The sequence below is a fragment of the Hyperoodon ampullatus genome, assembly GCF_949752795.1.
Source record: "Hyperoodon ampullatus genome assembly, chromosome: 10".
Classification (NCBI taxonomy): domain Eukaryota; kingdom Metazoa; phylum Chordata; class Mammalia; order Artiodactyla; family Ziphiidae; genus Hyperoodon; species Hyperoodon ampullatus.
The window spans coordinates 41,517,885-41,539,628 of record NC_136923.1 but is presented as its reverse complement, the minus strand read 5'-3'; the positions used below and the strand labels follow the sequence as shown (position 1 = coordinate 41,539,628).

The 21,744-nt window shown below is 37.9% G+C and overlaps 1 protein-coding gene across 2 annotated transcripts in view; it reads right to left on the bottom strand.

The window, feature by feature from the left end:
• SETD2 (SET domain containing 2, histone lysine methyltransferase) overlaps nt 1-21,744 on the bottom strand; it is a 119,760-nt gene that overhangs the window by 38,028 nt on the left and 59,988 nt on the right. For both annotated transcript variants that reach the window (XM_079713138.1, XM_079713139.1), the window contains exons 10-12: nt 19,151-19,285; nt 18,277-18,396; nt 15,980-16,642 (exon numbers count right to left, since the gene is read on the bottom strand). In XM_079713138.1, the coding sequence (XP_079569264.1) occupies nt 15,980-16,642; nt 18,277-18,396; nt 19,151-19,285 (918 nt within the window). The remainder of the gene's footprint in view (nt 1-15,979; nt 16,643-18,276; nt 18,397-19,150; nt 19,286-21,744) is intronic.

Genomic DNA, 21,744 nt, shown 5'->3' with positions numbered 1-21,744 from the left:
GTTAATATACCGAGAAAATGCTTCTCAAAGATACATTCTTAATTCCATTCAAAAGTTTAGAGCAACTGCTAACTAGAAAATGTATTCTGATCACTAAGTTGTACACATGAAACTAATATTGTATGTCAAACATACTTCAACTTAAAAAAAAGGATTCAGGGACTTCCCTGGTGGTCCAATGGGTAAGACTCTGTGCTCCCAATGCAGGGGGCCCGGGTTCAATCCCTGGTTGGGGAACTAGAGCCTGCATGCATGCATGCCACAACTAAGAAGTTCGCACGCCGCAAGGAAGATCCAGTGCAGCCAAAATAAATAAGTAAATAAATAAATAATTTTAAAAAATTTTAGGTATGCTGATGTTCACAAAATGGCTGATTACTACTGATTAGTGACCAAGAGCTACTGACTATTAGAGTATGCCTAACACTATGGGGAAGTTCTATCAACATGCACCCAAGCACTTGGAATTACTAACATCCTCCTCTTCATATTGTCAAAACTGTATACAAAATTTAAGCTGGAAACTAAGATTATATACTTTGAGGCCCTGAAATGCAATAGAATTTTTCCAAAGTCCCACAACAACAAAAAGTAAGAAGGAAGCAGCCCTATAAAGATTACTGTAACATTTCTTAGGATCATTCTGTCTTGTGAATAAATAGCAATAGAGTTAGCCTACATGATATGAAAATCTGTTTGGAATAATGTCACACCCGCATGGCACAGAATCCATTGCTGAAAATGCTATCTGAGTTGCCTTCATTCACACTAATCCTTTATCTAAATGGGAGATTAAAAAAATAAAATTAGAGGATAAGAGTTAGAAGTCCTACATCTCCTAACAGGTAGCCAGAAAGCAGGGAGAGAGAAAACTGAGGGTAAGAAAGTATATATAAAAAAAAAAGAAAAGTAAAGAAAATTTTTTAGAACTGAAAGACATATTAAGTCACCAGATAGAGAGGGCTCAGAGCACCTCCCACCACAAAGGAGTCAAAATGGTATCAAAATAGCAACACTGTAAGCTGGAAAATGATGCAATGACATCTTGAACATTTTGAAGGAAAATTTTGAAGGAAAATTTATTTCCAAATGGTAATTATATGATTTGCCAAACAAGAATAGAATAAAGGTATTTTTCAGAGTTATAAGGTCTCAAAATTTTGTCTACTAGAAGAGAATGTTAAAGACACTCCAATGTGGAGGGCCTAAAATTCAAGATTCTAGATTGTGTGAAATACATCTCAAATTGTCTACAGTGTACATTGTACCATACTAGGTACAATAATTTATAAGACCTAACAATAATTCCTGACAGAGTGATGGAAAATCTTTCAAAAGTTACTGTAAATGAATTATCCAGCATTTAAATGATATAGACATAGATTAATAAATATATATATATATAAATTCAACAACGGGGCATTCAAAATAGATCAAGTGTCCAAGCTCTACTTCTGTGCAAATAACTAAGCAGTGGTGGCTATTTAAAATAACACCTGCAAAAGATCTGAAGATGTCATTCTAACCTGTCATAATTTCAAAAAAAGTTATCTTCCAACAATACTGTCCCTAACTGAAAAGTTTAGTTATCTAGAAAGTGTTTTTAAAGCAACTGTTATAATTAGCAATAGAAATTTTTTAAATCACAAAAGGGGTACATGTTTTGACTATGGGTTACTTGAAAAATGATGAAGATGTTAACAGAAATGTACACCAAAGACAAAGAATCAGGGCTTCCCTGGTGGCGCAGTGGTTGAGAGTCCGCCTGCTGATGCAGGGGACACGGCTTCGTGCCCCGGTCTGGGAGGATCCCACATGCCGCAGAGTGGCTGGGCCCGTGAGCCATGGCCGTTGAGCCTGCGCGTCCGGAGCCTGTGCTCCGCAACGGGAGAGGCCACAACAGTGAGAGGCCCACATACCGCAAAAAAAAAAAAAAAAAAAGACAAAGAATCAGCTTATAAAACAAGATTATTAGCTTGAGTCTGAAGGGCAAGTGGAGGAGAGAGCCAAGAGAAGCCTGAAGGGACTTCCCTGGTGGTACAGTGGTTAAGAGTCCGCCTGCCAATTCAGGGGACACAGGTTCAAGCCCTGTCCGGCAAGACCCCACATGACGCAGAGCAACTAAGCCCGTGTGCCACAACTACTGAGCCTGCGCTCTAGAGCCCACAAGCCACAAGTACTGAGCCCACGTGTCACAACTAGTGAAGCCCGTGCACCTAGAGCCCATGCTCTGCAACAAGAGAAGCCTCCGCAATGGGAAGCCCGCGCACTGTAACAAAGAGTAGTCCCTGCTCACCACAACTAGACAAAGCCCATGCACAGCAACGAAGACCCAATGCAGCCAAAAATAAATAAGTAAATAAATTTATTTTAAAAAAAGAGAGAGAGAAAGCCGAAAATATAGACCTAAAATTCAGGAAATAGGCTAAAGCAAGAGATCCACAATCTGGGAAAACCATAAGAAAACAATCGATATATTGTGTTACTGTCAGAGGTTGCCAAGAGAAAAGGTACATAGAGAAAAACAGGCTGACTTGAAGGAAAACGAAACTAAAAGGTGGAAAATCTTTATACCTGATTCATACTGTAAGTTTTCCATTTCTTAATAAACACCTGCCAGCAATCTCACTTCTGGGTATGTATCCAAACAAAATGAAAAGCAGATCTCAAAAGAGATGCCTGACTCCCATGTTCACTGAAGCATTATTCACAATAGCCAAAATACAGAAACCATCTAAGTGTCCATCAAGAGATGAATGGATAGAGAAGCTATGGTATATGTATACAATGGTTATCATTCAATCAGGAGAAAGAAGGGCACCTTGCCATTTGTGACATGGATAGACCCTGAGGGTATCATGCTAAATGAAATAAGACAGAGAAAGACAAACACTGTACAATATCACTTATTATATGTAATCCAAAATAGCTGAACTCATAGAAACAGAGACTAAAACAGGGGTGAAGGGAGGTAGAGTTACAAACTTGGTCAAAGAGTTACAAACTTCCAATTATAAGATGAGTAATTTCCGGGGATCTAATGTACAGCATAGTGGCACAGTTAATAATACTGTATTATACACTTGAAAGTTGCTAAGAGAATAGATCTTTAATATTCTCCCCGAAAAAAAGAAATGGTAATAATGCAGGTGTTAGCTAACACTATGGTGGTAACCAGTTTGCAATATACATGTGTATCAAATCAACAGGTGTACACGTTAAACTTACACAATGTTAAATGTCAGTTATATCACAATAAAGCTGGGGAGAAAAGAAAGGAATGTAGATACTAAAACAAAGGACCATTTTAACTCAAGAAATATTATATAGCTATGAGTTCGATGTTTTTGTCTTTACTGTATGTGAATCACTATTCCCCAAAAGCAGTTAGATTATATTTAAAGTACAGTAAATAGATTCTGAGTAAACAGATTCCCTTATGGGAAAAAGAAGTTCACTTTTAATTATACGGTTTTTATACTACCCATTTTTAGTTAAAAAAAAAAAACAACACTTGAAAAAGTTACCTACTGCTAATAGGTCACACTAAATGGGTCTAAACTGGGATGTTTCCTTCCAACAGTCTCAAAAAGTACTCATTGGAAGTTTGTTGGCAAAGTACTCCAGCACATTTTTAACACATCTCAAATGATATAGAATAGACTCAAATAGAATAGACTGTAGAAAAAAACAGGATTAAAACAAAATTACAAACCAATACTTTTTCTGGCAAGTGTAAAAATTTAACACTGATGTAGACTGTTCTTTAGCTAAACAAGACTTTAGAACAAAGTAATTTACAATGAGAGTATAATTTTTTACCTTTTATTATATACAGATCAGATTATATATTCTGTAATAACAGATTTACTTTTTACAACTAAGACTACTTTTCCTTGTTATTAGCAAGTACAGATAAAATTGTGTAGTGTATGTGTCAAACAAATCTTTATTCCTAAATGACAGCAATACTAAGAACAAAAAAGAGAAAGAGACTCTGAGCAAGGTGCCATTTTTACAGCTGGAAGAGGAGATAAAAAGCAGCAGGAAGGGGGGTTTCCCTGGTGGCACAGTGGTTGAGAGTCCGCCTATGGATGCAGGGGACACGGGTTCGTGTCCCGGTCTGGGAAGATCCCACATGCCGCGGAGCGGCTGGGCCCGTGAGCCATGGCCGCTGGGCCTGCGTGTCCGGAGCCTCTGCTCCGCAACGGGAGAGGCCACAACAGTGAGAGGCCCGCGTATCGCAAAAAAAAAAAAAAAAAAAAAAAAAGGCAGCAGGAAGGGACAGAAAGAAAATGTGAAAGCAAAGTTATGCGATATGGAGGCTAGAAGTTAAAGTGCCAACTCCAGGTAAAAGGAATTCTAGGAGAGAAGGAACTTTTTTAGAAATAATAAAGATGAGTTTTCCAGAATTAAAGAAACATAAAATACCTTTGATTAAAAAGGCAAAGAGCATCAAATAAGAAACAAAGACTATGATCTAGCAATTCTGCATCAGTGTTTATCCATCCGTCCCCCACCCAATTTCATACTGGCTCATATAACGATATGTAGAAAATGATATCCATACAATGGAGTATTATTCAGCTATAAAGTGTAGTTAACAACTGATACATACCACAACATGGATAAAGCCTGAAAACACTATGCTAAGTAAAAGCAGCCAGACACAAAAAGCCACAGATTTCATGATTCCATTTATCCTCATTATTCAGAGGTTCTGTATCTGCAAATTCACCAACTCACTAACACTAATTTGTAATCCCAAAATCAATACATGAGACAAAACTTCACCAACTCTTCCCCCCAAAAGATGAGTCAATTGTTGATATTTTTTGGTATACTTTTTCCAAATAATTAACTGATAACATGATGCAACATTCTTTTCCCAAGAGTATCTCAGAATCTTTTCATTACTTTTTCTGAAAATGCTTCTAGTACACTAGTAGTCTTATATATTTCCTTTACAACTTCAATATTATTTTTACTGACTTTATGAAATCAGTGCATTTTAATTTCATAATAGGCCCGCCAACTTTTGTAACAGTGAGACTGGCTGAAAAAGAAAATAACCCATTGGACAACGATACATGCTGATGTTAACTGAGAAGGGACCTTTGAATAAGAATTTTTTTAAGTGTTCAGTTCACTAATGTTTTTTGTCATAATTCTTGTTTCTCTAAGCAATTTTGAAACTGTGAAGATACTGAGAATACCATATACGTGTGCATATGGATATATGAATGTTTATTTAGTTACATGTGAGAGATAAGCTTCTCCAAGATAACTGAATGTATTAGATTTTTTTAAAACCCCATTTTAAACTCCATTTAAAAAAATCCTTTTTCCTAGGATTTTCAGGTATTTGTGAAGTTTCAGGGTTAGAAGCAAAGAAACCAAATATTTACATGAATTTACTGAACACTGAAAATCTAGAAAAAGAGGTAAGAACTCAGAGAAATAAAATGATAATAAATAAATAAACTCGGGAATTCCCTGGCAGTCCAGTGGTTAAGACTTGGCACTTTCACTGCCATGCCTTGGGTTCAATCCCTGGGGGGGGGGGGGGGACTAAGATCTTGCAAGCTGTGCGGTGCAGCCAAAAAATGACAACAGAAAAAACTAAGCTCATTTGGTTCCCATTGAAACCATATGGCTTACAGACAAATCATCTTGGAAAATACATGGTTAAATCAATTCTGTCAGTCATTTAGGCTAAGGATATTAAAACACTTATATCTGGGTAATATCAGACTGTAAAGAAACCTGATTCACAATTCCACACACCAGTGCAGGGGTCAGCAAACTACACCCTAAAGTCTGACCTGCAGCCTGGTTCTTTAAGCGCCTCTTCAACCCCAGCTAAGAATGGTTTTTTACATTTTTAAGGAGAGGGAGAAAAGGGGAGGGAAGAAGAAAAAGGAAGGGGAAGAAAAAGGCAGAAAGAAGGGAGGAGGAAACTGAGGCCTCACAGTCACATTTTAAATTTAAGTATTTTAATATTTACTATCTGACCTTTTACAGAAAAAAATTGCCAACCCTTGATCTAGAGAAATAGAAGCACATCTTTGGGTAATATATGACTGTCTTGGAACCTAATTCGTAATTCTATATACTAGCATAAAGATTTTTAAAATCCATTTTCTTGATTAACAACAACAAAATTTAAAAAATGAACATACAACATATAACTTCAATGTCTATGGCCCTATACCACTCTAAGGTTAAAAAGAAAAAAAAGAAAAAGGAAGGAAGGAAGGAAGGAAGGAAGGAAGGAAGGAAGGAAGGAAGGAAGGAGGGAGGGAGGGAGGGAGGGAGGGAGGGAGGGAGGGAAGGAAGGAAGGAAGGAAGGAATTAATTACTGGGCAAATACTGATATGTAAATACCCTAGGCTCCTTTTCCCTCAGCATAATTCTGTGAAATGCTTTCAGTGGTAATGGTTCTATAACCCGGATTTAGCTTCCTTTAACAGAAGGAAGAACTGTACCTCGATCATCATACCCCTGTGAAGTGTTAAAGAGTCTATGATTTTATCTCATAAATTGTATTACAAAAAGTGGGAGTAGGGGTATCTCCATTAGGTCACAGAGGTCCTGAGATTTGACTGGAAAAATAACTTAGAAGATAATACACATGTCTGGAAGTTTTATAAAATCACACACATGAGAGGGGCGGAGGCAGGGAGAGTAAGGGGAAAAGGGAGTAGAATAATTTTATTTATTCTTTTAAACCCCTGAAGAAACACTCTAACTTCAGACAGCTGGGCTCCCAACAAACAAAAGATAATAAGATCCAATTTCAGTCTTCAGCCACTCAGAAAAATGGGCAAAGGATATGGACATAGTTCTTACAATAGGAAATATAAACGTAAATATATTCAATACTTCATGCATAAGAGAAATGCAAATTAAAACTATAACAATATTCCATTTTTGCCTATCGGTCTGACCAACATAAAGTTAGACAACACCTGTGTTGGCCAGGATGTAGTGAAACAGGCACTCTTACACATAAACATTGCTGATGAGAGTTAAACTGGTACAACTATGAAGAGAGATTTGGCAGTACCTATCAAAATTACAAATAACACAGACTATGACTCAGATACACAACTTTTAGTAATTTATCCAACATATATATCCCACATATGTGAACATGTTCAAAAAGTTACTTGCTGCTAAGCTAAAGAAAGTAATCAACCTAAACGGCCGAAATAGAAGACTGATTAATATATGATTATGATAAACTGACTATGGTATATTTATACAATAAAATACTATGCAGTTATGAAAGATAAATTCTTCATAAACTGGTATGAAATAATCTTTACAATATATTAAGTAAAAAGGAGCTAAACAGTGGTGCCAGCTTTGTAAAAAAGGCAAAATATATACACATAATATGCACAAATTATCTCTAGAATGCTAACAACAAACTAGTTGTATTGGTTGCCTCCAGGGAACAGGACACGGGGCAGGGTTAGGAGTGAAATGTTGCCTTTTGCAGTATGCCTTTTGAATTTTGTCGTGTGCAGGAATGGTCTATTTTAAAAATTAAAAGAAAAGGTAACATGCCTCAGAAGCAGCCCTAGACACAGTACCAAAAGACTTCTGTGCATTGTGACTGCATTCAAGGTAAAGAATGAGGGGCTGTAAAGTCTCAGGCAAAGACCTAAGGAACATGGGGATTCCCAAGGCAACTTCTAAATACTATTTAGCAAGTACCATACTTTAAAAAGCTTTCCTAGTTCACTGACATTTTTATTTTTTATTTTTAAAGGAAGGCATCCGGGGTGCTGGTAATATTCCATTTCTCTCTCTTTTTAAAAAAATAATAAATTTATTTATTTATTTTTGGCCACACTGGGTCTTCATTGCTGTGCCCAGGCTTTCTCTAGTTGCAGCAAGTGGGGGCTACTTTTCGTCGTGGTGCACGGGCTTCTCATTGCGGTGGCTTCCCTTGTTGCGGAGCACAGGCTCCAGGCGTGTGGGCTTCAGAAGTTGTGGCACGCAGGCTCAGTAGTTGTGGCTTGAGGGCTCCAGAGTGCAGGCTCAGTAGTTGTGGCACACAGGCTTCGTTGTTCCGCAGCAAGTGGGATCTTCCCAGACCAGGGCTCAAACCCATCTCCCCTGCATTTGTGGGTAGATTCTTAACCACTGCGCTACCAGGGAAGTCCCTGCCATTCAGTTTAAACTTGTCCCCCCAAATTCCTCCTTCTCTAGCCTTACCCACCTTGACTCTAATTCAAAAACTCTACCTTAACAACACTCGGTTTTATTCAACACGCATCTAAAATGTGCCGGGCTTCCACTAGTGCTGAAGCACAAGGTGAACACCTGACACATGTGCCTGCTTTCAAGGCCTCCCCAGCCCAGTAGTAAAATATGTGTGTAGAAAAATTAAAGTTTTATTCTGGTAAGTAATCACTGAAGAATAATCAAGGTCATGATGATTAAATGTTTCTCAAATTTCAGATTTCTGTTTTCTAGGCAAGTTAATTCCAAATCTAAGATTTTCTTTTACACTTTCAAATTTATCTCCTTATAATTTTTCTAATTAAAACATAAAAATCACCACAGCCCTCCAAGAGACTTCACTGAAGTTATATGTTGCACTAGTCAATACAACGCTGCAGCTAAGACCATCCAGAAAACACTTTTTGGACCACAATTCGTTCTTTTCCCAACCCACATATATACACACCCCTGTTTGAGAAACTGCTCATATTTGTGGACCCTTGCCCCAGAAAACCCCACAGTTTTACATATGATTTCAAGCGTTCTGAAAATCCCTTGAAATTCAATCATGGATCACAGGTTCATCTCTGCAGCATTAAGGAAAAAAGATACTTGAACAAAACACTAAAATGATAATTTCTATGATTTAAGAATGAATTTGAACTTATTACAGTTATTAAAACAGAAACAGATTGAGAGAAGTCTGAAAAGTATTCAGCAAAGATACATAATTGCATGAACTGTCTAGCAAGGACGTAGCAATCACTATTTGCTGGATCAGAAAAAGGAATGGAAAGAACATAGGATTAAATCAGAAGATAATTTTCAGCTGTGTCATTTAAAGTTAAGTTACAAACTCATGGGCCTGTTTGTTTCCCTTTTACAGTTGATAAAAACACCACCACTTACTTTACAGGGTTGTAAAGATTACATGACACTCATTCAAGTATTTTCTGACCACCTATCAAATAAAATATACACATTATGGATTCAAGAAGAATCAGGACTTCCCTGGTGGTCCAGTGGTTAAGACTCCGTGCTTACGGAGGGGCGTGGGTTCGGTCCCTGTTCAGGGAAGACGCCACATGCCATGGTGTGCGGCCAAAAAATTAAAACTTAAATTAAAAAAAAATAGCAGCAGTGTGGTACCATGGAAAAAGAAGGACCTTCTTCACTTCATCATTCAAATATTTATGAAGTACCAAACTACATAGTACTCTCTCACAGTGCCCTGAGGAGACTCAAGAGACCAAGACAGACACAGTCTCTGCCTCTGCACAATGTACAATTATGAAATGTTATCTGCTATGATTGGAAAGGATGTTATGGGAGCATAAAGAAAAGGCAGAATACTCTCTCTTGGAGGAACAGGAATGGTTTTCAGGGGAAAGGATGAAACTTAAATGAGAAGAGACATCTAAACAAAAGTAAGTCTTCTCAGAAACAAGTCAATGAGAGAGTGTGTGTGTGTGTGTGTGTGTGAACATTAATAGCACTGTCCCTCTGGTAGGTCAGAAACTCTTGAGGTGAAAATGCATACATAAATAAGGTCATGGCATGGTATGCAAGCCTTGTTAAGAAAAATGGGTTTAACTTAACAATGTAATGAGGAACCATTTAAAAGTCTTAAATAGGACTTTGACATGAACAGATGTACATTTCCAAAAAGATCACTCTGGATACTGAATGTAGCACAGATTGTAGGGGGCACAGAGTAGTCATTCACTATTATTAAGTGGTAACTTATTACAACCATTACTAAAAAGATACCATGATAAAAGTAACTCTTACTACCAACGATTAAGGAATGGTCTCTGCCCTTGAAGATCTCATGGTCCTGTGAGGAGAAACAAGCATCTAAGCAAGTAATTTTAATAACCTTTTAAGACTGCTACCACTGTATAGAAATACAGAAAAAGGAATGATGGATTAGAAAATCACCATTTGTTAACAATCAGAGTTGTACAAGATTCAGGCAAATTCACAGGATGGATAAATTTCACAAAAGAGTATTTATTATTTCCAAAGGTGCTCCTATATTATACTCTTTAATTATAAAGGGGAAAATAGTGACTTTACATTGGAGAAACCTGGCAGACACCAACTCAACCAAGTGACTGAAGTTGACAATGCCAGTAATGGGAGAAACGAACATTCCAAACAGAACTTCAGACAAACCCAAATTGAGGAATATTCTAAAAAATTTAAAAATATTCAAAAATGTGAAGTTTATAAAAGCCAAAGACTGAGGAACTAACTATTGCAGATTAAAGGATACTAAAGAGATACAACTCAATGTAAATAATGCTTGATCTCAGGTTAGATTCTGGATCAGAAATTTTCTTTTTTCTATAGAGGACATTATGTGCACAACTGGCAAAACCTGAATGAGGTCTGTTTAACAGATTAATAGTATTGTGTCACTGTAATTTGCTGATTTTGATAAGTACACTGAAGTCATAAAGAAGAATGTCCTTGTTTTTAGGAAATACACACTAAAAATATCTAGGCGCAGTGGGCATGATATCTGTAACTTATTCTTTAAAAGTTAAAAAGAAATTAAGAGAAAATGTTAAGGTAAATTTGGTAAAATGTTAACACTGGGGAATCTGGATGAAGGGTTTAGAGGAATTTTTAATGTTTTTAACATACATCTGTCACTGGATGTGTATTACATGAAGAATACATAAAGAACAGTATTCTTGCAGTTTTCCTGTAAGTCTGAAATTACATCAAAATCAAAAGTTAAGAACATTAAGAAGGAAAATTCATATATTTTCATTATGGTTATATATAAAACTAGATTATACCAACTTATCTGTACTCGAAAAGTCTCTTAAGTTTCCGACTAACTTGATCATGGTCCTTAGGGAAGAACGACATTCCTTACGGGTGTCTTCTAGCCCAGTAATTCCATAATGTATATACTCTCCCACTTCTCAGATAGTCCTATATCCAAATCACTTAAAGTAACTTTTCCTAAACAGAGTCAAGACTTTTTTTTTAAAAAAAAGTAACTTCATGAGGTATGGAAACATGGTCATTATGTCTTTAGGGAAACAGAATTAAGAGCTCACCCAAAAGAATAAAGTGTCACAATGACTTCATTCAAAATCAGAATGTTTAGAGCAGCCAGATTCTGTACTTTATCATTTAGATTAGGTGTTGGCAAACTTTTTCTGTAAAGGACAAAGCAGTAAGTATTTTAGGCTTTGTTGGCCAACCAGTCTGATGCAACTACTCAACTCTACCAGTGCAGTGCAAAAGCAGCCACAGACGTATGTAAATGAACGAACTTGGCTGGGCTCCCCTCAAAACTTCATTTACGAAAAAAGGCAGCGGGGCAGATTAGGCCACCCCATAATTTAGATGAAAGTATTATCTGATAATAAAGAAACCAGGCTACTAATAAGTTTTAGACCATGTTTGCCCTTTATCAAATGAGATTCTTATTACAAAAATTCAATGTAGTGGTACCTAAAATAGTGCTCTTTGGGGGCAATTCTGTATTTTACACAAAAGGATCAGTAATACTGATCCTTTTGGATACAGAATAATGTCTACTAAGGATTTTGAAATTTATTACAGAAATTCAGGGCACATCATTTCATTTTGAAATGTTGCATAGCAGATTTCACATATTAGTTAGGAACCAAAATTTCAAGCAGTGACTCAAAACTTGTTTTATTTTTTTTGACCACGCGGCTTTTGGGATCTTAGTGCCCCGACCAGGGATTGAACCCAGGCCCCCAGCAGTGGAAGCACAGAGTCCTAACCACTGGACCACCAGGGAGTTCCCCAGACTCAAAACTTTTCAGTTGGGTAACTCTCTGAATTATTTAAAACTTCTGTAGAGAGTTCAATGCTTAACTTTCTAGGAAAATAATATGTTTAATTAAAGATAATGTCTCAAGATAAAGATGAAAAAGATAATAAGGATGGTTCTTAAGAAAAGTCCAACTTATCACATGTACAAAATGTCCCTAAATCATCTAATCCAGGTGTAACTGTAACTACTCAGACTTCACTATAAGGAGACACACATCCTGTAACCTAAGTGTTTATAAGAGAGGCTCTGGAATCACTAGCCATCACAATCTCTCAGCTGTTTAATTGCAACTGAAACTGCCAAATTCATGGGAACCTTACCTCTTCTTCTCATGATCCAAATGAAGATTTTCCAGTCAAGTTTATAATTAATCATCACTTATAACCAGCTGTTTTGCCCTGTGAAGTGTCGGGTATATTTTCAGCAAGAGGGGTGATGTACAGTAATTCCTTTTACAAACAGAAATATATGCACATGTCCCTGCTGAAAATGTAGCCTAGTTAATTTGCATGTGAAAATGAATACATGCTCATGTGTAGCAATGTGCTAAGTGATGTTTCTTGTTGAGGTCTACTTTAGGAGTAAAAAATGTGTAAGCCTTGTGGAGCCAAGGCAGTGGTCCTGTGTATAGAGGTATAGAAAAAGTAGCTCACTTAATCCTTTCTCGCCAGGAGTCGGGATTTTCCCAGAACGACATCCATTGTCGGCAATGGACGCACCAAAATAACGCCGGTGCCAGTGAGTTAACCACCTCTGTCCTCTTTTCACCTATTATATTTTTCATGCATCATCCAACTTCCCAACCATCTTCCTGTTTTCTTCACAGAATGCACGCTAGGTTCTTGTTTTTCTTCAGCACGAAGTTGAAAATGGAGTTGAGAAAAGGAGACACATGGTCAGCTGGTGATGTTAACAAGCTCCTTGCTGCCCTGAGAAGCTAGATGGAAATGGTTCAAGTTACAAGGGGGATCATCATCAGATCTGGGAGGACAAAGAGTAATTCATGAAGCTTCATTCCCTTCCCTCCCACCCTCTTTCATTTACTGATGATCCCTATAGTCTGCCTTCACAGCAAAATCAAGATTAAGAAATCTGAAGCAACCTCTTTCAGTTCTTCACTCCATCCAGTATGTAGAAAGGACAAGTGGAACACATGTCCAGCAATGTTACAGTGGCCCAGGAAGGTCAGGGAAGCTTGGAGTGGCTAACATAACCACAATCTTAGATAAATGCTTTTTAGTATAATCTTGAAATTAACATCAGCAACTAACACATGCTTGGCAACAGGTGCTTAATAAAGGTTGGTTGAATAACACATTTTCTTTTCTGCCAACATCTACTTGAACACACAGGTGGAAGTCAGACAGAAGTAGTTAACTCTTTCAATGCCGGGAATAGGATGGATATATAGTAATCACATCAAGTCAAGGTGTTTCTCTAAAACATGTTCAAATTATGGGTTCCCTAGCTGAAGTATATTTTTTAAGGACAACTATAACTGGTTTTGAAATTAGAACCATGGTGAATGTTAATTAGAATGATAGATGAATTAAGAACCCCAGCATCAATGCGTAACAAAACATCACAGTTCAGGAAAGCAAAAACATTTCTCAGTAATGCAATTCTAGATGGGTAATGATTCCAGAGCAAACTATAAAGTTTGAGGAAGGAGAATTTTATTTAATAACTTCCTTGATGCTAAGAATTGGGATAAATCCAAAGTATGAACGTTAAGAATATATTTTAGGTACAAATAAAATTTTAAACCTCAAGTCAAGAGGATCATCAGTCTACATAGTACTGTGCAACCACTTTGATCTTTCAGATAGGAGTGAAGAGGACAAGCAAGGGAAGAAATAATTTTGTAGGACTAAAAACATTTATGTCTGGAGTGTGAGTTTAAAGTACCAGTTATATCTAATTGAGTTAAGGATATTCCAGAGAATAATTTATATCATTACAATTATAATAAAAAAAACTATCATACAGAGAAACAAAAACATTTACTTATTTCAGATTTTAAGAAGAGACAGGTTTTTAAGAAATTAAGATGATTATGTCTTTTTTTTTTTTTAATTACGTCAACCAGAGCCTTCTCAGGCAAAAGTGAACTACTAGGTCTACAACCCCCCTCTCTATAAAACTATGTCTGTAAGGTCTTTTCTACCTTCACCTGAGTGTCTGTCTCCATTTCCACCTTCCTTACTGAGCCAATCATAGTACAGGCTCTACTAGCAGTCTCCAAACACAAGAGGGACTTCGTCCAGGGACTCCTGTGCCGTCACAAAGCAGGCCTTAAATAAAGGTTCACACAAAGGACTGTCCCAGCAGGTCTTTCAATTAATTGCAACTCCAGTTCCTGCATTCACATGTTGTATCATAAACAGATTTACTCTGAATCTTTCCTTTTATATTTATAAAAAGGTCAGATTTCAAATAATAAGGCTGAGTTTATGCTGAACTGTAGGGGATCAAAGAGTAGCATGAGTAAGAGCTCAAATGGGTAAATGAGAGCTGAAACCACACCATACTTAAAGAAGGGTCTCAACACAGTAAATTACAAATGCAAAAATAAGCACAGTGCACAACCAACCAACTACTCATTCTGCTCAGTATAAGGATAGTTCCCTATGGGTCAAATGGTAGGATATAATGGGTGAGCTTTGTAGTCATAATTGGGAACAGAGAAGACTCAGGTGTCCATTTTGCTGCAAATCTGTATTCTTGGTTTATCTGGTTGCTTCACCTCTGGCGCAAGAAAGAAGGAACAGAAAAACAGAGGCTAGGTAGTAACCTGTTCCCACAGGGTCCTCAAGACCTGGATCCCAGGATCCCACTTACAATCAGAATTTGCCACATCTCTCCTAGGCTCATCCTGTTATTCACTTCTGTGTTTATCCAAGACCCAGACTGGGTTCTCTGCAAAGAAAACCCTGCACATCATGCTATATACTTTAACAAGTGATTATGCAAGTATTAGATGTAAGGGTTCCAGAACTCTATATTTTTCCTCTCGATAACATCTTCTGGCCAGAAAAATAGGCATTTAAAAGCAGGCCTATTTCAGAAACAATAATAAAACTGAATATGAACTAGCTCCATATAATGTTGTTTTACTGGAACAGGTATTTACGTTCAATAGTTTTTGTTTGTTTTTGTCATGAGACATTCCACCAAGCTAACAAGCATGATTCTATAGCTTTATATGTTCAATCATTTTTGATGAAAAGTTGCAAAATTACCTTGGCTTCCAATTAATTTTATTTTTAATTAATTTCTAGTTAATCCAATAAATTAATTTCCAATTTTTTTTTTTTTTTTTTTTTTTTTTTTTTTTTTTTTTTTTTTTTTTTTTGTGGTACGCGGGCCTCTCACTGTTGTGGCCTCTCCCGTTGCGGAGCACAGGCTCCGGATGCGCAGGCTCAGCAGCCATGGCTCACGGGCCCAGCCGCTCCGCGGCATATGGGATCCTCCCAGACCGGGGCACGAACCCGTATCCCCTGCATCGGCAGGCGGACTCTCAACCACTGCGCCACCAGGGAGGCCCTAATTTCCAATTATTTTAAACATTCATTTTTTTCTTACATAGGCTCAAATGTAGAATCCATATTTGTTACTAAAAGGATTTTTGTTTTTAATGTAAAGACCACTTGAATGACTGAATTTACTGTTGTGATATACCTTTGTAAACAAGGAAAAGGGGGATGTTTGTATGTTAGTTTGGCTGGTATTTCTGGCCAAGGTTTAAAAGACATTATTTATTTATAAAGACATTTATAATTAGCTGACAGAGAGATAGTATTCCATTTATCAAAAATACACATAGCTAGAAAAGTAGGTAATTCGACTGAAGGTTTATAGAACTCTAAACCTGGGTAATTCAGGTTAAAATGAACAGAAATGTTTTCTTACCTTTAGGTCTTTCCAACTGTCCAGGAGCTTGGTGGCCAAATCACTTATATCTACTGTTTTATCTGGCTGTTCCTGGCTCCTCTCACTCTCCACATCAGATACACCCTCCTCTTCATCTTGGGATGGTGTTTCCTCAGCAATAGGTTCGTCTAGTTTTGTGCCATTGCTCTCTTTAGGCTCTATTTCAGTGTCAGCCTCTGGTTCAGATGTGGGTAGCTTAATGGCGTCCACAGCAATTTCACTATCAACTTTAGATTCAGGCAGCTGTTGTGTGAGTAGCTGTTGTGACTGTAACTCTTCCTCTTCTTCTACAGGGACGTTTTCTAACTGGTCAAGGTCCTCTTTGCCATCCTTGCCTTCTAGCTCGCTGGTAGCGTCAGAGATTGCACTGTCCATGCTATTTTCACTTATAATTTTAAGTCGGCGAAACATTAGCTTCTTGGGGGTGTCTGTATCAACTTCTATGCTCAGTTTGGTGGAAGGATCAGGTGTGTTGAGCGGTGTGTGAGCACGTGATGTATTCTCGCTAGAATACCCATCTCCTTCACTCAGCTGAGGGACAGCAGTCTTGGTTTGAGACCAACGTTGAATAATAGGAAGTACTTTGCTTTCCTCCAACATATTTTTAGTAGGAATGGGTAAATGTTCCAAAGTCTTTATAATCTGATTAAACATAATTTAAAAAAAAAAACAAACATCACTTTGTACAGTTGACTTTCCAAGCCTCTCCATGGGACTCAGATCAATTCTGCAGAAGCAGTGCTTTTTTTACTGTCTTATTAAATTAAGACCTAAATCTTGTAACCACGGATGGATTTAAATGTCATATTACTTTCCTCTAGTATGGAAGGAAAAGTGTTTGATTTTTTATTTTTTTGGCTGCACCACGAGGCATGTGGGATCTTAGTTCCCCAACCAGGGATCAAACCCGTGCCCCTTGCAGTGGAAGCTGAGAGTCTCAACCACTGGACCGCCAGCGAAGTCCCAGAAAAGTGTTTTAATAAGCCTGACCAGCAAGAATAAAATGTGAAGCAGGTGACTGCTCACACATCAAAATAGGACTAGTTTAATTAATATTCTCCACCAGTAGTTCTCAAACCCGGGTAGATTTTTTTTTTTTTTTTTGCGGTACGCGGGCCTCTCACTGCCGTGGCCTCTCCCGCTGCAGAGCACAGGCTCCGGACGCGCAGGCTCAGCGGCCACGGCTCACGGGCCCAGCCGCGCCGCGGCATGTGGGATCCTCCCAGACCGGGGCACGAACCCGCGTCCCCTGCATCGGCAGGCGGACTCTCAACCACTACGCCACCAGGGAAGCCCCCGGGTAGATTTTTTAAAAATGTAAACACTACTGGACCTCATCCTGGGTATGTTTTTCTAAAAAGTTTCCCAAGTGACTGTGATAAAGGCTTGGGAACTAAGCAACAATATATATTTAAATGTCTTGCATACACACAAAAAATGCATATATTACTTAACCTCCTTAGCCTTTGACAAACAGCTGTCTAGCAAAGAGAAACACTCTCTTCATTCTGAGATAACCACCCCCATCCCACACTCTGAAATCCAAGAATTTCCTCCAAAGTACTCCCCCAGTGTAGTCCTACAGAAACCCCAAGGCTTCCCCAACTCCTACTTATTGCTGAATCTCCTGGGAGAAGGATGGAGGCAAGACAATCACTCATTTGCCCACTCACGTTTTTGTTTTTAAAAGTATATTATTAAATGACTTGGGGATTATATTAGCACTTATGATTAAAAAGAACTACATTTAAACCAAGTTAGAAAATATTGTGTATTTCATGGGACGGTATAAATATAACAATTCCACTAACGACATGGTCAATGAACATCTATTTAGATCTTTTAAAACAATTTACTCCTCAAAATGTTCTTACTCTTGTCATCCAGAATTCAGCTCCTTCATAATTTTTTAGAACCCCAGAATTTAAGTTCCATATGGTTTCCTATCTTTTTAAAATTATGGTTTTAGCAACACACTGGATCTTTCACTTAACTATGATACTAGTATATCTTGCTCTTGCACTTCCCAACTATGTAGTACTAAGCTTTAAAAGATACCATAGGGAAAACCACTGGGCAAATGCACTTCCAGCAAGGTGTATGTAAAGTTACAGTTATAGGAATGATATTGGGATGATAAAATGATGTAATTATTTAATATGAGTGGTAAATATAGTGCTAAATTCATTATCACTGATATTATCACAATACCCTCAACCTAAATAATAAATACAGTGGTTTTAAGAAACAAGCAGGTCAGCTGAATGTGAACTGACCTCTTCCTGAAGCTTCCGGTTACTTTCCCGGCCATCACCTAGTTCTGCCATCCAGATCCACAACAAAGACAGCCCATGACGTTCCAGAAAGGACTTCAGGCAAGACTGTGAATGTGTATTCTTCCATGGGGGAAGCAAAGCAGGATGCAGTGTATTGGGGGGTGGGAGGAGGGAGACACATAATACCAGAGAGAGTGTTAAAGAGGGCCCACAGAGAGGACTAAAGAGTTCATTTATATTCAAAAAGAAACCTAGAAATTTTATTTTGATTAATCTACTAGAACTGTGCAATTAATAAATGCTTTAAAGTCAGAGATTATAATCTTTTTTGATACTTAAAATGTCAACCTGGACTTTACTAAAGTTCAAATTTTGAAGGACTAAGAAAAAAAATTATATTCACCATTTTTACTGAAAAAGCTAAAGCTATAAAAAAAATTTAAAATCTTTTCTTATTATCCAACTTCTTGTGGAATATTTAATAAACTGGAGTAAATATGATTACTGTTAAAATTCCTTGCTTTGAGATCCTGTGGTAAAAATGGCCTTGCCATGCTAATAATCAAATGGCGGTGGGGAGAGACCCTCTATCAAGTGTCATGAATTCTTACACATACAAAAAAAATTCCACCATGTTCTTTGACTAGAGAGAAAACACACAATATCTACTAATAGATTAAATGATGCTGAACTCTAAAGACATTTTTAAGAGTACAAGTTTTCAAAGTCATATAGAACTCACATATCCATTTTAAAAACGAGTAACTCTTCTCGTATCAGAATTATTCCTTTTCCATTCATCATTCTGGATTGTAGTTTAAATGTCCCACCTCAAATTCAGAAATAAAAAATAAATTAATATCAAAGTGTTCACCTGGATGAGCTTGAGACAGGTAAGTTTCTGTTCCAAAGTTTCAATTCTAACCATTAGCCGGGATAAGCTGAGCACCTGGTTTTTATCAGAGAGACCCTCACCATTCTCCATCAGAGCTTCTAGCTCTCCATCCACCTGCCACAGCAAGGAAAAATATATGGTTATAGACGACAACAAAAACAACAACAACAAAACCCCCAATAATCTAAGAATCAAACAATCTGAAAAGATGCTCGACCTCACCAATAATAAGGAAAACTAAGACCACAGTAAGAAACCATGTTACACTCACTATAAGAAGTCTGATAAAATCAAGTCTAGGCAAAGATGTGGGTCAAAACAAACTTTTGTACACTGCTAATGAAAATATAAATTGGTATGATCAATTTGAAAAGCATTTCATTCAATCATCAAATATTTACCAAGAACTTATACATCAAGTATAGTTCTAGGTGCTGAAGACATTGCAATGAAGCAAAACAAAAAAATCTGCCTTTGTAGGAGGAAGAAAAATTATATTAGGTGAGAAGTATGTCAGAAAAAAAAAGTATGTCAGAAAAAATAAAGCATTGAAATAAAGCTTGAAAAATAAAATATTTGTATCCCCTATGCCTAGCCGCTGTACACCTAAGAATAAACCCTAGAGAAACTTCTGCACATGTGTACTCTGAGAATCAGAAGAATGTTCATTGAACAGACATTCATAAGAGCAAAAAACTGCCAACAACCCAAATGCCTGTGGCCAGGCTGGATAAACCAGCATGTTCACATAATGGCATATACCACAATGAAAGGAATCAAGTGCAGCCAAATGCAACAAAAATTATCAATCTTAGCAAACATAATGCTATGTAAAAAAAATAAAGTTACAGAATATTGCATGCTGTATGAATCCGTTTCTCTGCACCTCAAACAAAAATTTTTTATAGATACATATCTGAAAAGTCTACTTTAAAATGGCAAGGGGGACTTCCCAGATGATGCAGTGGTTAAGAATCCACATGCCAATGCAGGGGACACAGGTTCGATCCCTCATCCGGGAAGATCCCACATGCCGCAGAGCAACTAAGCCCGTGGCCCCAACTACTGAGCCTGTGCTCCAGAGCCCAAGAGCCACAACTACTGAGCCCACATGCCACAACTACTGAAGTCTGCACACCTAGAGCCCATGCTCCGCAACAAGAGAAGCCACCACAATGAGAAGCCCACATACCACAATGAAGATTAGACTCCGCTCGCCGCAACTAGAGAAAGCCCGTGCGCAGTAACAAAGACCCAACGCAACCATAAATAAATAAATAAATAGATAGATAGATAGATAGATAAATAAATAAATAAATGATTTTTTGTTTGTTTGTTTGTTTTTAAAAAGGGGCAAGGGAGGTAAGCTACAAAATTCAAAATGGTGGTATCCTCCAGGAGCTACAAGCAGAGAGAAGGAAACAGAGAAGTGCTCAAAAGCACATATAAAGTATAATTATAGGCTTTATAACTTACATAAATTCTTTGTTCCAAAGATATTAAATAATAGAGAACAACAGCAACAAAAATCAAGGTTCCAAAGCTTGTTTTCTAGCTGTGTTGCAGTAGTTATAAAAGATATAAAGACACCCTCACAGGGCTTCCCTGGTGGCGCAGTGGTTGAGAGTCCACCTGCCGATGCAACGGACACAGGTTCGTGCCCCGGTCCGGGAAGATACCATATGGCGCAGAGCGGCTGGGCCCGTGAGCCATGGCCGCTGAGCCTCCGCGTCTGGAGCCTGTGCTCCGCCAACGGGAGAAGCCACACAGTGAGAGGCCCGCGTACCGCAAGAAAAAAAAAAAAAAAGACCCTCACAGAACTTACTATCGCGGAGATAAAATTAACTCATATGAAAACGAACAATGATATAAATGTTAATGGTAAATGTTAATGTTAAAAAACCTAAGAGGTCCAAGATGAAGGGAGTGCTTAAAATGAGAGTCACCAGAGGGCTTCCCTGGTGGCGCAGTGGTTGAGAGTCCGCCTGCCGATGCAGGGGATGCGGGTTCGTGCCCCGGTCCGGGAAGATCCCACATGCCGCAGAGCGGCTGGGCCCGTGAGCCATGGCTGCTGAGCCCGCGCATCCGGAGACTGTGCTCCGCAATGGGAGAGGCCACAACAGTGAGAGACCCGTGTACCACAAAAAAAAAAAAAAAAAAAAAAAAAAGAGAGTCACCAGAAATGAATTCACCGAAGCGGGGTTAGAAATAGGTAGGTAAGATAAATACAAGAGGAGGGAGGAGGGAGGAAGCAGAAGGAAAAGTCTGAACAACCTGAAATGGAAAATTATGACAGTGCATACTATGCTCAGCCTGGCTGGAGTGGATAAGGTGCGGTGAGGAATTGAGAAAAATCTTATCAAAAAGAAGACTGGTGTTAGAACATCTCAGATGTAATATAAAAGAATCTGGATTTGATGACACTAAGTAAGAGAGCTCTATTACTGAATCCCAAAAAGGGAATAATATGATCAAAATGGAATTTGAGAATAATTAGTCTGACAATAACAGGATGAAATCTAGACAAAATAGAGATTGAAGGAGAAGAGATATAAACGATAGCATTAAATCAG